Below are 14,592 nucleotides of genomic sequence, written 5' to 3'. Positions count from 1 at the left end.
GCGGAGGGGGAAGGAGCGGCGGCGCTGTGGCTCGGCGCACCGAGGACCCGCAGGTCCAATGTGGGACCGAGGCACGTGTGCCTGGCCACAGCGGGGTGCGGGCATGCAGGGCACTGAGGGCAGAGCACCGGCATGACCACGAGGCACGATGATGGCGTGAAGCACGTAGAGCTTGGGCGCGTCGCGAGTTGCGGTCCGGAACGAGCCGTGGGCTGCGCGTGCTCACGCGGGGAGGACCGGGCAACGGCATAGCAAGGAGGGTGACGGTGAGCGGCCTAGCCAGCAGCGGACCATGGGGAGATGCACGGACCGGTGGAGCTCTGGGCATGGGCGGCTACGGGCACGGTGGCTGACGAGGCCATTAGGAGGTGGAGCTCACAGCGGACGGGGACACGGCGTGGGGCAGTGGGGAGATGGAGGGGCACGCGCACACAAGCTCGGGCGCTTGTGCTATGGCTGGGTGACTATGGTCGGAAGGCAAGAGAAAAAGGGGGGAAAGGAGAGGGATAGGTCCATACGAGGCAATAGCGGCAGCAGGCCATGGTTTGGAAAAACAATCGGAGATGGAGACAGACACAGCAGAGAAGGACGGGGAGGATTTGACCTGGCCCAAGGTGGCCAGCAAAGCATGTCGGTTGGCACGGACAGCTCCAAAGAGGTGTGCCTACATGCGGTCAACTGCAACAGTGACGCGCCCGGTAATGCGACGACATCGAGAACAGACGAGGTAGACGGGTCGAGTAGCAAGGATGAGTTCCAGTACGTTACGAAGGGACTTCGGGATATTTTTTAGATAACCCTGCCACATCAAGCCAACCTAGAACTTTACCAAGCCAAGGTACTCGCCGGGAATCATCAAGCTATACAAAAACATGATTAATTTGTTTTATCATTATATGTGGGTTAAAAACTTTAAAACACGAGAGCTTGATTAAATAATTTCTTTTAGGCCCTAATCAAGGTGCTAAGCGAGATCGTAACACTAGGGGTGTTATAGGCACTATCACGGCCTGCTGGTGCTCATCCTCGTCGTCACCAGCAGCAGCCAAAGTTCATAGACGGAGCCATTCTCTTCCTTTCCTCCTCAATCCATGTAAATCAAGGTGAAAATCCTAACCTAGTCTCGATCTATGCCATGGAGCTCTATCTTTGTTGAATGATGGTTTCTAGTGACTACATGATTAGGGTAGAAACTAGTTTGATGAATGAATTGAATCAAAACAAAGGTTCATTGGTTGAGCCTCATCTGTACCCGTGGCAGTGTCGCATGTTGGGTGTGGTAGTCCCGCACTCAACAGAATGAATATATAAATACAGTTGTTGTTCCATCGATGACTCTCTATTTTGATTGGATTTGTGCACCAGATGTATTTCTATCTTAAACATATAGCTACTTTACCTACATTGTAGACAACTCCATGTATTTGTTTAGGTCTACTCATTCTGAGATTGTCTAGTGGTTTAGGAGAATGGTTGAGAAATAGTCTGAATAGTTGAGAAGAAATGAATTATGGGAGAGGTGAAGCACTAGGTGCGGCAGTGCCGCTCCTAGGCTGCGGCAGTGCCATACCCTCTTACTAGATTGGAACAAGGTGTTTTCCTAATTTGAGATTTGAATCATCTCATCTATCCAGAGTGTTTTATAAGTGTTCTTCTATACCCCTTATGTATAGTTTATCATTTGGACCTATATTTGTTTGCATAGATGGCCTCTGGAGGTGATGATGACCGGAGGGGGAAGAGGAAGATGACTAAGCCTCAGGATAAGCAGATGCCTCATTGTGGTCATGGCAGGACCATAGGGGGCAGCAACAGTGCAGCAGGTAGAGATGTTGCTAGAGACAGAGGGAGGAGAGATCAGATGATCCAAGATGAGGAGAACCTAGAGAGGGCTGGCCGCACCATTCCTCCAGGTGATATCCTAGATACTCCACCTCATCTTGAGGAGTTTGACAGGAGCTACATCAGAGAGTATTATGAAGATGTAGTTATGAGGCGTCTTGTTGACACACGTCCTCATCCCGTGCTCAATTATGCGGGAAAGCTAAAGATGGTCAAATAAGCATGAGAAAACAATCCCTATGAACAGTCAAAGGATTTGAAGATTGACTATAGGTTTTGGAATGAGTTTCATTCCAACTTCTATGTATCTATGAGCTTCAACTCCAAGAAATCCAAGGTTGTCAAGATGTTGTATGTTGATTGGGAGGAGATGAAGGGAAAGAATGAGCTTGAGTTCAATAAGGTGATCAAGGCTTGTGAGTTGTTTGGCCTCACTGATATTATGAACTTTAGATATAATTGGAATGAGGAAGTGCTAGCCTAGTTCTATGCCACTTTCTTCTATAGCATCTACACTGATGAGATTCATTGGATGACTAAGGGATGACATTATAGGGTTGATTTTGTGACTTTCAGTTGGATCCTTGGTTTTGGAGAGGAGGAGCGGGGTTTTACTTACATTCATGATGAGGCTAGAGCTGAGATACGCGATATTGCCTATATGTGGATTGACAGGAGAAGTGCAGATGGGAAGGTCAGTGGCCTAAAGAGTTATTATTACATTCTAAACAATTTGATCAGGCACACTATCAATCCCAAGGATGGAGCAGCTTCTGATCTTAATGGATATGTGAGGAATGTGCTTGCTAGATTTGCTCCTAGAGGTGACAGGTTTAATGTCCCTCGGTTCATGTGGCGTGAACTGAGGAACGCCATGGAGGATGGGAGAAAGGGGATACCCTATACCCCCTATCTCATGTTTATGATTGAGAGGGTCATTGGCTACAGATTTGAGAAAGATGGTCTTCACACTATCTACAAGATTGAGAAGACCCGAGGGGCAGGTGCTAGCAGGGCAGTGAGACGCTCTCCATTAGTTGTGGACATGCCTGAGTCGTCCTGCTCTAGGCCTCGCAAGGAAAAGAAGATGGAGAAGTTTGGGAAGTGGATCAAGGCTATTTTCACCACATGCACCTATGCAGCGAGGACCGTATATCAAGACCGGTTGAAGAACCGTGAAGCCAACTGGGAGGCTAGAGAGCGTGCAGGGCTGCCACCTCTTTATCCAATTCAGTCATCGCCGAGGTTTGATGACCTCCCTAGTCTTTCTAAGACAGATTCAGAGGAGGAGGAGGAGGAGCAGGAGCAGCTAGAGCTTGATCCTCACATGAGTTTGAGGTCCACCTTATAGTCCATGAGGAGGAGCATCAGGCGTGAGCACCACACTTCGACCACTCATTGCCAAGGGAGGGCAGTGGTGTCTTCTTCTTCCTCCTCCTCCGACGATGATGATGATGGTGGTGGAGAGGAGGACATTGCAGGTGCTAGTGGAGCTGCTGGTGGGGATGATGTTGATTGGGACACCATCCAAGAGGATGAGGAGTGAGTGTTGGTCTTTCTTCTTTTCTTCTCTTTTTGGTGCTTTATGCCAAAGGAGGAGAAAATTAGAGGGGTCAACAACTTTTTCGACGCCATGGAGAGGAGGTTGCTACAGCTAGAGTCATGTTCGTATCCATTTAGAGTAGTCTTCGTTAGGTGAGAGTTTGAGAGTCCATTAGAAACTCTATTTATGTAATAATGCTACTTAAGTACTTTATATATGTATAGGATATGGACATATATTAATCTATGTTGTCGCTTGTGATACAATTATGGTAGAATGTATATCTTTATATGTATCACATGATGTGTGGTGTCTGTTCTGATCTGTGTTGTTACAGCAAGTGCGGCAGTGCCGCACCCAGCTGTAACAGCAAAATATGTTGTGCATAAACTATCATTCGCATCACGTTTTACATACCTGACATAGTATGCAACACCCCACAGGAGCATGGATGTAGGGGAGCCCCATCAGTTTCACTAAAATGCGAATCTTGGCTTCTTATGCTAATTTGAGAATTCAATTCTCTATTCACACATTTAGGGGGGGCTCTACACCCATGGCTCGAAAAATCTCAGTATTTATTTCATATCTTTGTAAGGTCTAATTGGGTTGTCATCAATCATCAAAAAAGAGGAGATTGAAAGTGCAATCAAGCCCTAATTATGGGTTTTGGTGATAATGACCACTCAATTAGAAAACTAATGAGATTTATCGAGATGACAAGCAGGGAATTTATATTCGAGGATGCTACACAAAACGGAGGAACTCCCAATTACAAATGTTGATGTATTTAAACTCAAAGGAGGTTTAAATTCTTTTATATTTTGAATTTAAGTATAGAAAAAGCCGTACTATAAAGGGGGACACAATGCTTAAGCTAACATATACTACCAAGTGCTCAAACCTACACATGCATCCTCAAATTCATAGCCAAGACAGCCTACACTTCACTCTTACCCTTGCTGTCTTACATGGTGCGGCACTACCACACCTAAAGAGAGGCACTGCCTCTCTTAAGCCACGGCACTACCGCGACTTAAGTGACCGTTGGGGCTGAAGGGGTATTTATACCCATCCTCTTTCTCCCCAACGGCTATCTTCTTCCTTTTGCTCATTTCAACTCGTCCAAAACAGAAAAGAAGCTCTCTCTCTCTCTCTCTCTCTCCCTCCATTAGTGACCTTGATCCCTCAAACAAATCCATTGATTTCTCCATAATCCTTGAGAGAAAAGGGTCCAAAACTCGATTAGAGAGCAGCTCCATTGATTCATCAACTCAAAAGAGCACTTGGTTCATGTTTTGGCCGATGGTTGTGTTTGTTACTCTTGGAACTTGGCTCCTAGCCGGCTAGAGCGTCGTCCATTGAGCGTGCCAACTTCTGTAGCAGTCCCAGGAGGTTTGTAACCACCTCTTGAAGCTAGTAAACTCACCCCTCATCTCAAGAGTTAAGTCTCTTGACTTGAGAACGAGGAAGGGTTGGAAAGCCCCAAGCCTTAGTGGCTAACCTCAACAACATGGAGGTAGGCAAGCCTTGGTGGCAAGCCGAACCACGGGATAAATCATTATGTCACTTGTGCTTGATTTACATTACTTGCATTTCATATTGTTGGTTGAGGTGATTTCTAGGGTTTCTAGTCGATCTACTTGTGTGTGGTGTTCCCACAACTTCTAGCCCTTGATCTATGACTATCATACCTGTAGTAGGGTGAGAAATTTCTTCGATCTAAGTTTTCGTTCACTGATTTTGAACTGTGACTCGAAGTTGTCTGCAGATACGGCAGTGCCGCTGTTCTGATCTGGCAGTGTCGCCCTCCAGAACGGTAGTGCCGCAGGGTGAATTTGATAAAAGTTTGAGTGTTTATTTTGACAGGCCTATTCACCCTCCGTCTAGGCCAACCAGAGATCCTACAATCGCAGTATCCATTCACCTGATAGTCCCTATCTTTTTATATAAGATGCCAAAATTGATGGTGCCCTTGACATACCTTAGTATCTGCTTGACTACATCAAGGTGAGGCTTCTTTGGATTGCTTATGTATCGACTGACGACACCAACTGAGTAGGCTATACTAGTGTCTTCGAAGCAACCGTAGTAGCGCGAATATCGCCGATTCCATGTATGTATCCCTAAACTCGCTAGCCTCCACGGCGAAGCAGTCGTCCTCGTCCACTTCCTCTTCTTCTTCTTCTTCTTCTTCTTCTTCTTCTTCTTCTTCTTCTTCTTCTTCACCCCCTTCCGCTTCCGCCAGCCTCTTATTATGCGCTGCCCTCTCCTCCGCGACAAGCATCGCTTGCATGGGGACCATGCCGATCTCCATCCACCGACGCCGCCGGCCGGCGCGCTGACGACGAATGATCGATCGGATGGGGTGGTCGTTTCCATTGATAGACTAGAAAACATGGGCGCGACATTGCCACGCCATGTTTGATTTTGCTTGTGGTGATTTTGTAGGGATTTAAGAACTTTACAATTTGCAGATGAGAAAAATGAGAATGTAAGAGTAGTAGTATTTGTATTGGCTATGTTATAGAAAATATATCGGATTACTGATATAAGGGCAAAAATCTCACGCTTGGCAAAGATGCCAACAACGTGAGATCTGTAAGCTCATGGATTCATTTGACAAACAAACCATCAATATCCTTAGCAGAGTTGAGATATAACACTAGAGCTTAGAGTTTAAACCGTCTCTCTGGAAAAAGAGGTACCATCAGGTCTAATTTATATACAACAAAAGATCGTGCTCGTTGTCTTAGGTCTATTTTTCTCGAAATAGTGCTTATTATGGAGTAGGTGAGGCAATGTGATAACAGAGTTGAACAAGTATTTGATAGGCTATAGATAATGAACACGTGAGCCAAGGTGAAGTATAGAGGTCTACAAATTTATTGTTATAGTATTTACAAAACTAGCCTTGCTTAATAAGAGTGTTTGTTCATTGTCTTTCATGGGATTGTTTTTTCATCTAATGCAAATATCGGTTGGCTTTAAAGTTGAGAACAACAATGCATTGTATCATTACTTTTTTTAGCATTAAAATTGTGAAGATATATATATATATATATATATATATATATATATATATATATATATATATATATATATATATATATATATATATATATATATATATATATATATATTGCGGCAATGTAGTAAACTAAAGATTACAAAGAATTGTCATTCTTTTTAGTGAAATTTATTGCTTCGAATATTGATGCATCATCTTTTCATTGAACATGGAAGTGATATCAGACATGGAAACAAGTTTTAATAATCCGAAGAAAATACCAGGAGACAGTATAAACTACATGCAGATCCAATTCATGTAGGAAGTTCATTCTTGAGCTGCAATTCACCCAAGATGATCATGCACGTGCGTTGCAACGGGAATATATAATATCAGAAAAATAATATCATGATATTTCAAATTTCAGCCCGGATGGATTGCACGCCTCTTTGTTGTGACAGTAGGCCTGGACAGTTGGGGTAAAAATAATACATTGACAATTCAAATTTCAGCACGAGCACAGGGATCGCAGGCCTCTTCGTCGTGCAGGGTAAACCTGGACATTTGATGTCATGAGCTTCTCACAAACTAATAAAAACTGAAGTTAAATTTAGAAAAAAGGAAAACTCATAAGGAAAAAAAAGGAAAGGAAAGGAAGTGCACAGTATTAGTTTTTTTCGTTGAACACTATCTTATATTCTTATGTTGTTTGATGAATCTTGTTCCAAGTATTAATGGCCCTTCCATTGCAACGGGAATCCAAAATTTTTATCGATAAAATGAGCACAGAAAAATATGAACATAAGCATTCTACTCTATCAACTACAACATGCAACCAAACTAATATCCCCCTCGTTTCCAAAGGCAAGAAAATTAATATGCGCAATAACTACAAGTAAGTTTCACGTAGAACACCCTGTATATCCATGTCTGCTATGTTTTCAGCAACAACTCATCCACAAAAAAACACAAAAAATATTCAGCTTCTGGAAATGTGCAATCACTAATAAGAAAAATCATGTAAATATGATGTGTTGACTAAAATGTAAACTCAAGTAGAAAGGGACTACGTCATGAGTGGGACTTCCATCGGTAGTAGAGTCAAAAATTGTGCTAGCTCCTTCCGCAGATAAGAAAATGCCTGCAAAGAGAAGAAAATCATGTTACTACAAAATATAGAACATCATGGTTAGAGAGACATCAGAAAGTGCCAAGTTACCCACCATCTTCGTACACATTCAGCCATGAGCCCTCACATGAGAAATATTTGGTAGTTCTCCTAGCTACTTCAGTATTACTTTGTAGTATTCTTTTTATCAAGAAGAAAATATATTCTACAAGCCATGAGAGGGGAAGGAATGTTCATATAATATAATTGAATATCGGCAATGACAACAAATGGACCTAATCCAGATAGGCCAATGTGCTTATGACTTCAGTACTACTTTGATCTCTGTACTTAATTACCAGTGCACAGCAACCAAGCATCATTGGAGAAGTAGTTGCTATTTGAGGCACAGTCACTCGACAGCCTCTTGCTTGCATGTGCCTAGCGACTGAGCATTTTGTCAAACATGTTCTGATCATGTCAGCATCGGCAGCGGAAGGAGCAAAGTGAGCGCAGCGCAATGGGGCGAGGAAGCCCTGGGGCTTAGATCCTATAGTCAGTTGTGCATGATGATATGCGCGGCACGTGCTTGCCATCGGCGGCGTGGTCCTTGGAGTGGACGCCGGCGGCAGAGAAGGCAATCCTCGTGTGCAGGGATAAGAAGATTGTGTCAAGAGTGAGAGTTGAGTGGCGGGGCGGCCGTGGGACATTGCGCGCAAGGCAGGCAGGGCGGTAGCGACGCGCCGACGCGCGTCGGGGAGCCTGTCGCGCCCGCGCCGAGGGCCCACTGAGCTTGCCCTGTCAGAGTTGCGTGCGCGCGAGGCCGCCCGCACACGCGCCATGGAGCCGGCTTAAACTCGCATCTTGGAGCCGAGCGCGCCCGCGCCGGGGCCACCTCGACGCCGTGCCAGTGGCCGAGGGCGCCGCGCCCTGCCACCTCGACCTCTCGGCCGAGCTCTTAGGTGGCGTGGCGCCGCTGCTCGCTCATGCGAAGCAGGAGGACGCGGACGCGGAGGGCTGCTGTGCTTGCGGTAGCCGGTGGCGTGACAGGAAGGAGACATGGGCCTGGACTCGAGTCCTCTAGTCTAGATCTCGTAAGCGACAAAAAAGGGCCTGACGACGACGGGTGGCGACAGAGGGAATGCTAAGCTCTAGATCCAATCACAGCCTGATCCAATGGTATATAGCATGCCGGAGCTTGGACTCTAGTTTCGAAAGTTTAAGATTAGACATGTTGATTTCTCGATCTATATATACTAACATCGGTGAACAAATATTGAATGGGATATTTATCTTATAATAACATATACTAGTATAGTTCGTATAAGAAAAAGGACCTTTTCAACAAACTAAATAACAGAGGAACAAGCAGGTAATAACTGAAATATAAATTTCAACACTGTTTAGATTTGAATAGTACAAATCCTATGACACCATCTGTTATGTTTAGACTTTAGATGTAATAGAATTTGTTTGCAGCTCATTCCATTCCAAATCGTAGGTCTAGCATCATCCAATGTCAAAATGGTTTTTGACCTAGTTTTCGAAAAAAAGTATCACCACTTACAATTTCCAATAAGCACACTCCAGACATATTCCCGATGAAATTAATAAAACTAATTTCATGGAAAAGGGAGAGTTCAGCGCTACGGAACCTTAGGCTGCCATTCTACTACCAAATGCACGGTAGCAACCCTACATGCGCATAAAAATTCATCTAAAAGTACGAATGAATAGCAGGCATCTGTCTTCATTTAAAACTTGAGGCAGAGCATACTTGATCATAGATATTTCCATGCTCTATTAATTAATAATCATATATATGTAGGTGACTCCGATGCATATCGGTACTCGTTGCTTGGTGCGTTGGTGCTTGGTTCTTGAAGCAGTGGCAGTGACCCCCTAGACAAGCGCAATTGGGAGCACAGAAAGAATTCCCTATACGTATCATCAAAAGGAAAGAATTCCCCATGAGCCATGAAGCAGGTCGCGCACAGGCACACAGCCCACAGCAGAAAACAGTCCAGCGAAGTGAATGGAACAGGTCGCCGGCGATAGGAGAGAACCCGCTTGCGCCTCCGCTGTCAAACCATGAACTGATTTCAGGCCAGCGAGACGCCACTTTGTTACTCCAGAATTGCGGAGACATGTTAGGAATCATGCAACCCACTTGGTCGATAAAAATGCCACACCAGAAACGGCATGAATCAGCATAGCAAATAGCAATGCATATAATACAATGGCTGTCAAACCTTGGCTAGTCAGTTCGATCTTACCTGCTGCATATACGGTGATATAATCGTTGAAGTGTTCAGAGCTCACTTTTGTCCTTTTGCTGCTGATTATGTATCTTTTTTACCATAATTCTGGAGGATATATGATTGATTATATCATGATTGCAGGGCAAAGCTACTGATCCTTCGGTTGGAATTTCTCAACGTGGAAGAAACACAAAATTTGAGTTCCAAGCGTTGGCCAAGATTTTGATGGGTGCCTTTGCAAAGGAAAGGAACCCGGTTTGTTTGAGCAATGGATATTGCTGTTCCTTTTTCAGCACAATATACTTGCAGCTATTTGGCCTGTTCGCCGGTGGGTTTTTGGGCTGATTTGAGCTGGCTGGTACTAATTTGTTGTAAAAGAAAAACATCGTTGGCTGACTGATTTGGGCTGGCTGACAGCAAAGCTGATTGGCCGAAACCATTCGCAATGTCGTCCCTTCCCGTCCAGCGGCGAACGGGCCCGTCGAGCGGCGCAGCGGGCGCTGTCCCGTCGAGCGGGGCAGGGGGCTACCTTCTCCGTCGAGTCGACCCAGGATTGACCCAAACACTCCCATGGGGAAGCTAAGGACCACTCTAGGTGAGCTTCCAGCCGCCATCACCATCCTCTCGCAATCTCACCCAACTTTAGGATTAGAATGGAAACCCTAGAGATGCACATTCATGCCACCCTGGGGAAAACAGAGAGATCTGGCGTGGCGATTTCCGCCTTCACGAGACCAGATCCGGATACCTCGTTCCTTCCATCGGCGTGTTAGGGCTCGGGGATTTGGTTTGAGAGGGTGGTTGCCTTGCTCCGTTCCCTCTGGATACCTCGTTCCCTCCATCGGCGTGTTAGGGGCTCGGGGATTTGGTTTGAGAGGGTTGTTGCCTTGCTCCGTTCTCTCCATCCGTGTGTTAGGAAGGGTCCGTTCCCTCGGGGATTGGGTTTGAGAAGGTACCTTGTTCCGTTCCCTCCATCAGTGTGATAGGGTTCCAGGTAGGGGTGCACGTTACTGTTGGATCAGGGGAGGTGGTTTGACTGCAGCGGATCAGGTGGAGCCATGGAGGGGAGGGCCATCCAAGGCACACATTTTTTCTTGGTATTGGTAATCCAGCTTGCTTAATTTTGCATGACTCCTGTGTTTGTAGGTGATGGCTTTGTAGATAATTTTGGGATTGCCTTGCTGCTGTTCGAGACGCCTTCTGGCTTTGCAATTTTTGGGTTTTTCGCCCTCTACCTTTATAGACCAGATGCAAGAGAAGTACTTTGATCTTCCTTCCTCATTAATGATGTACTTGCTTCCTCTCTTATTACGTTGACTTAAGTCTTATCTTTTAACCTTGTCTCCAGAGCTTGTGGGCAAACTTTGATATGTATGAAAGGGCAAGACATGTGAGTGGCCATCACCCTTCTCATTGTTCCCACTTTTTTTCTCAGTTGCTTGTCACCCTCCCCCCAAATTGACCAAGTGGCGATCTTGCATCACTTATGATTGACATGTTTTATCCTCGGTTATCACCTTTCAGTTTGCACCCACCTAATTGATAATAGGTTTAGGTTGCCTTGACTGAGACACAGGAATTTCAGGGTTAAATTTAGACATATGTTGGATGAAATAAAGAAACATTAACAAATAAAGTTATCAAAAACATTTACGAAATGCAGTTTTTTTCCCTGAACCTGCTAATGTTTGTTCATTTCTTTTATGAGATTGTTTTTCTGGAGGAATTTCAAACGTTTGATGACAAGTCCAGTGCCATTAATGTTGATACTGGTGTTAACAGTCAGCTTAACGAGATGATCATGAAATATTACCGCCCTGGGCATACATTGGTTGTTGGAAATGAGGAATATAAATCAATCATCGAATCAAGTTTGGTGAGTATAAGCTCTTTGTTTGCTTATATATGTGAATGAATTTGACCACAATTTTTGTTTCACTTCTTATAGGAAATTCCTTGCCTCTATGATGGTATTGTGATGGAGCTAATGTGGGGCATGCAGCATCTTATGCACAGGTTGGTGCCTGGAGAAAAATCAGAACTGCCTAAAGAGGACCGTGTCCCTATGAGTCAAGGACTGCAAATGTTCCTGAGTGGATATGGCTATCATGTCAAACCAGAGATGGTGAGTTTTACAGTTGCAAATGTTTCTGCTTCACCTTGTGGGCACGCAATCCTTTCAGTGGCGAATCTAGGATTTTAGCATAAGGTATGCCCCAAAAAAATTTCATATATAATTCGGTAAATCCATTTTACCAATTTAGTAATAATTTAAAAATTGACAACATAATTTGGTATATATGCACTAAGTAACACAATAAGGCTTAAATTCATGTATTAAGTTGAAACCATCCACTAAATACAATATAAATAGTTCAAAAGTCGTATCGATAATTAAAATATAGGCATAATAAGTATCAGAGACTTACGATGCTATTTTTCTGAGGGTTTTATTCGACGTTTTCGAAGGGACATAAATATCTTGATTATATCATCTTCATTAACTTTAAAGAAAATATCCTGCTCAACGAAAGTGACTAGACAATCATCCAAAACGCTATCTCCCATCTTATTTCGTGACTTTGTTTTCACTAAAACCATTGGAGAAAATACCCTTTCAACACTTGCCGTTGCCACGGCTAGAAGCAATTTCCTCAATTACTCTCTCATGAGTTGTGAGACCCAGCCCATTGGGCTAGTTGGGCCGGACCGAATTCATGACACTGTAGCGATGAGGTGTCGTAGCTTTGGGGGTACTATAGCATCAGCGCAGTATTCCTAGTTTAGTCCCATAACGGAAATGAACCAACGCTAGACCAGCTTAAAAGCCTAGACCTGAGAGGCTGTTAACTTCGGATTGATCCTTTTGCGCGAAGTGAGGACGAAAGCGCAAGGGAGTTAATTAGCATATGTGGTTCATTTAACGTGTAGAGTGGGTCTTAGCCGTCTTCTCGGGTCGGGGCGTTACATGAGTCTGCTCTTCGACTACAGGTTCAACTGGATCAGGGATCTGGGGAACGATTAGATGTAGCAATTGTCGCCGTCGCCTTCTTCGCTGCATGCTTTTGAAAAAGAGATGCAATATCCGTGTTTCTTTTCATTACTGCACAAATATTAAAAATCACGATGCTAAATAATTAAATAATTTATTAATTGTGATGTTATCAAATAGCACAAGAGATTAGACCAGGGGAACTGGGAAAGTGTGGTGTACTCATCGCGTCTCAAGCGTCAGGCTGTCAGGGTGTCCGGCAACGCTGTGACCGTCCCCTTGCTCTGGCCGTCCGTCGCCTCCGATCGAGATTAGATTAGGGAAAAGCAGTTTAGGCCCACTCGCTCCGTCCGTCGTGTGGTCAGTGTGGCCGTGTGGGCCTGCGTGTGCCTGTGTTGCGTTTCGTGGCATGATCCATTCGTGGGTGACCAGCGCCTTCTTTGTTGCGTGGGCCGCCTCAAGTGGAACGTTCATGGTGGCGTGATCCATTCCAGGTAAGTTTTTTCCTTTTTTTTTTACAAATACAAATGCTTATACGTATATATAATAGTATATTCATCAGTGCCGCAGGGTATGCCAGTGCATACATGGCATACCCTGTGCCTCCGCCACTGAATCCTTTCATTTTCATAGACCAAAGCCAGTGATAAAACAACACTCTTTGTATCCAGGTAAATGAGCAGATTGTGTTGGCTGCATCTTCCTTGTTTCATTGTAATGCTGTTGAGAAGAAAGAGTATCCAGCCTTTTTGAGGATTGGTCGTTTGCTTAAGGATCTGTCAGGCATTGACTATTAGAATTGGGGCGCTCTGCCACTTGCAGCTGCTTTTAATATCATATTGACCCATAAAATTAATGATTTTGATGAGGTAAACCGTATTTACTCCCTCTGTCCCCAAATAAATCAATTCCTAGAATCCGTGTGAGTCAAACTTTCTCTTGTTTGACTAACATTATACCAAAAAGTAACAATATCCATGACACAAAATGAGCATATTATGAAAATATATTCTATGATACATCTAATAATACTAATTTAATATCATAAATCTTGATGTTTTTTTTTTAGAAATTTGGTCAAAGTTTAAAAAGTTTGACTTAAGACAACTCTAGAAATCTATTTATTCAGGACAGTGGGAGTACTATGTAGATGTGTTCACATCTGCTTGCTGTGCATTCATGTACATTTGTTACGAATGTAATGGGCAGAATCTTGTCTCCTGCAGATCTTCTTTACACAAGATGTAAAATTGAAGTTGCTGAAAGATGCAGATAAGTACAAAGGTAAGGTAAATGAGGCAGCTTGCTTGATGGCCTACAAAACACTGGTGTCTGCCCATAAACGCAAGATTCAAGACAGAATTGAATTGTCTACTTTGGTTTTCGAAGCTCGAAGAGCGCATGAAGGGCCTAATTAGTTCTCTTCCAAAATTTGACATGCCAAAGATTTGGCAAGTCATGATTTTGGCTAGTATTTGGTTTGCTACCAAAACTTGCCAAACTCTCACATTTGGCTTGCCAAATCTATGGCAATTTTTTTGCCCAACTTTTGAATTGCCAAATCTTTAGCATGGTAAATTTTGGAATTCAACCAAGCAGGCCCGAAGCTTTAACTAAACTAAGAGGACACATGAGAAGTAAGACTATAAAGCCCATGCTCAACAGGTGGCTGAACCTCTTGCAGCTATACAGTTTGGTTTGTCCAATAGGGAGTTTTCCGTACTCACGTAGCTTATTGCATATTCTCTGAAGTTAAGCTTGTGATCTTGGTTGCCTTGTAACATTATGGATTTTAAGCTTGTGATCTTTGTTGGCTTGTAATATTGTGGATTAAGC

General features: G+C 43.9%; 1 protein-coding gene across 3 annotated transcripts; it reads left to right on the top strand.

The window, feature by feature from the left end:
• Positions 1-10,199: 10,199 nt before the first annotated feature.
• Positions 10,200-14,577, top strand: LOC136486480 (uncharacterized). Of its 3 annotated transcripts, XM_066483390.1 has the most exons (8): positions 10,200-10,359; positions 10,911-11,023; positions 11,113-11,154; positions 11,473-11,640; positions 11,713-11,889; positions 13,428-13,519; positions 13,560-13,625; positions 13,983-14,112. In XM_066483390.1, the coding sequence occupies exons 1-7, from the start codon at positions 10,335-10,337 to the stop codon at positions 13,597-13,599; spliced, it is 657 nt and encodes a 218-aa protein (XP_066339487.1). In that variant the 5' UTR covers positions 10,200-10,334; the 3' UTR covers positions 13,600-13,625; positions 13,983-14,112. The 3 variants fall into 3 exon arrangements, with proteins under 3 accessions (XP_066339487.1, XP_066339482.1, XP_066339490.1); XM_066483385.1 differs by lacking the exons at positions 13,428-13,519; positions 13,560-13,625 and having other exon boundaries at positions 13,983-14,577; XM_066483393.1 differs by lacking the exons at positions 10,200-10,359; positions 13,428-13,519; positions 13,560-13,625 and adding an exon at positions 10,378-10,716 and having other exon boundaries at positions 11,113-11,640; positions 13,983-14,577.
• The last annotated feature ends 15 nt before the right edge of the window (positions 14,578-14,592 follow it).

The sequence above is a fragment of the Miscanthus floridulus genome, chromosome 1, assembly GCF_019320115.1.
Source record: "Miscanthus floridulus cultivar M001 chromosome 1, ASM1932011v1, whole genome shotgun sequence".
NCBI classification, from domain to species: Eukaryota; Viridiplantae; Streptophyta; class Magnoliopsida; order Poales; family Poaceae; genus Miscanthus; species Miscanthus floridulus.
The sequence above is the reverse complement of the archived record's forward strand: the minus strand, read 5'-3'. Positions and strand labels throughout refer to the sequence as shown.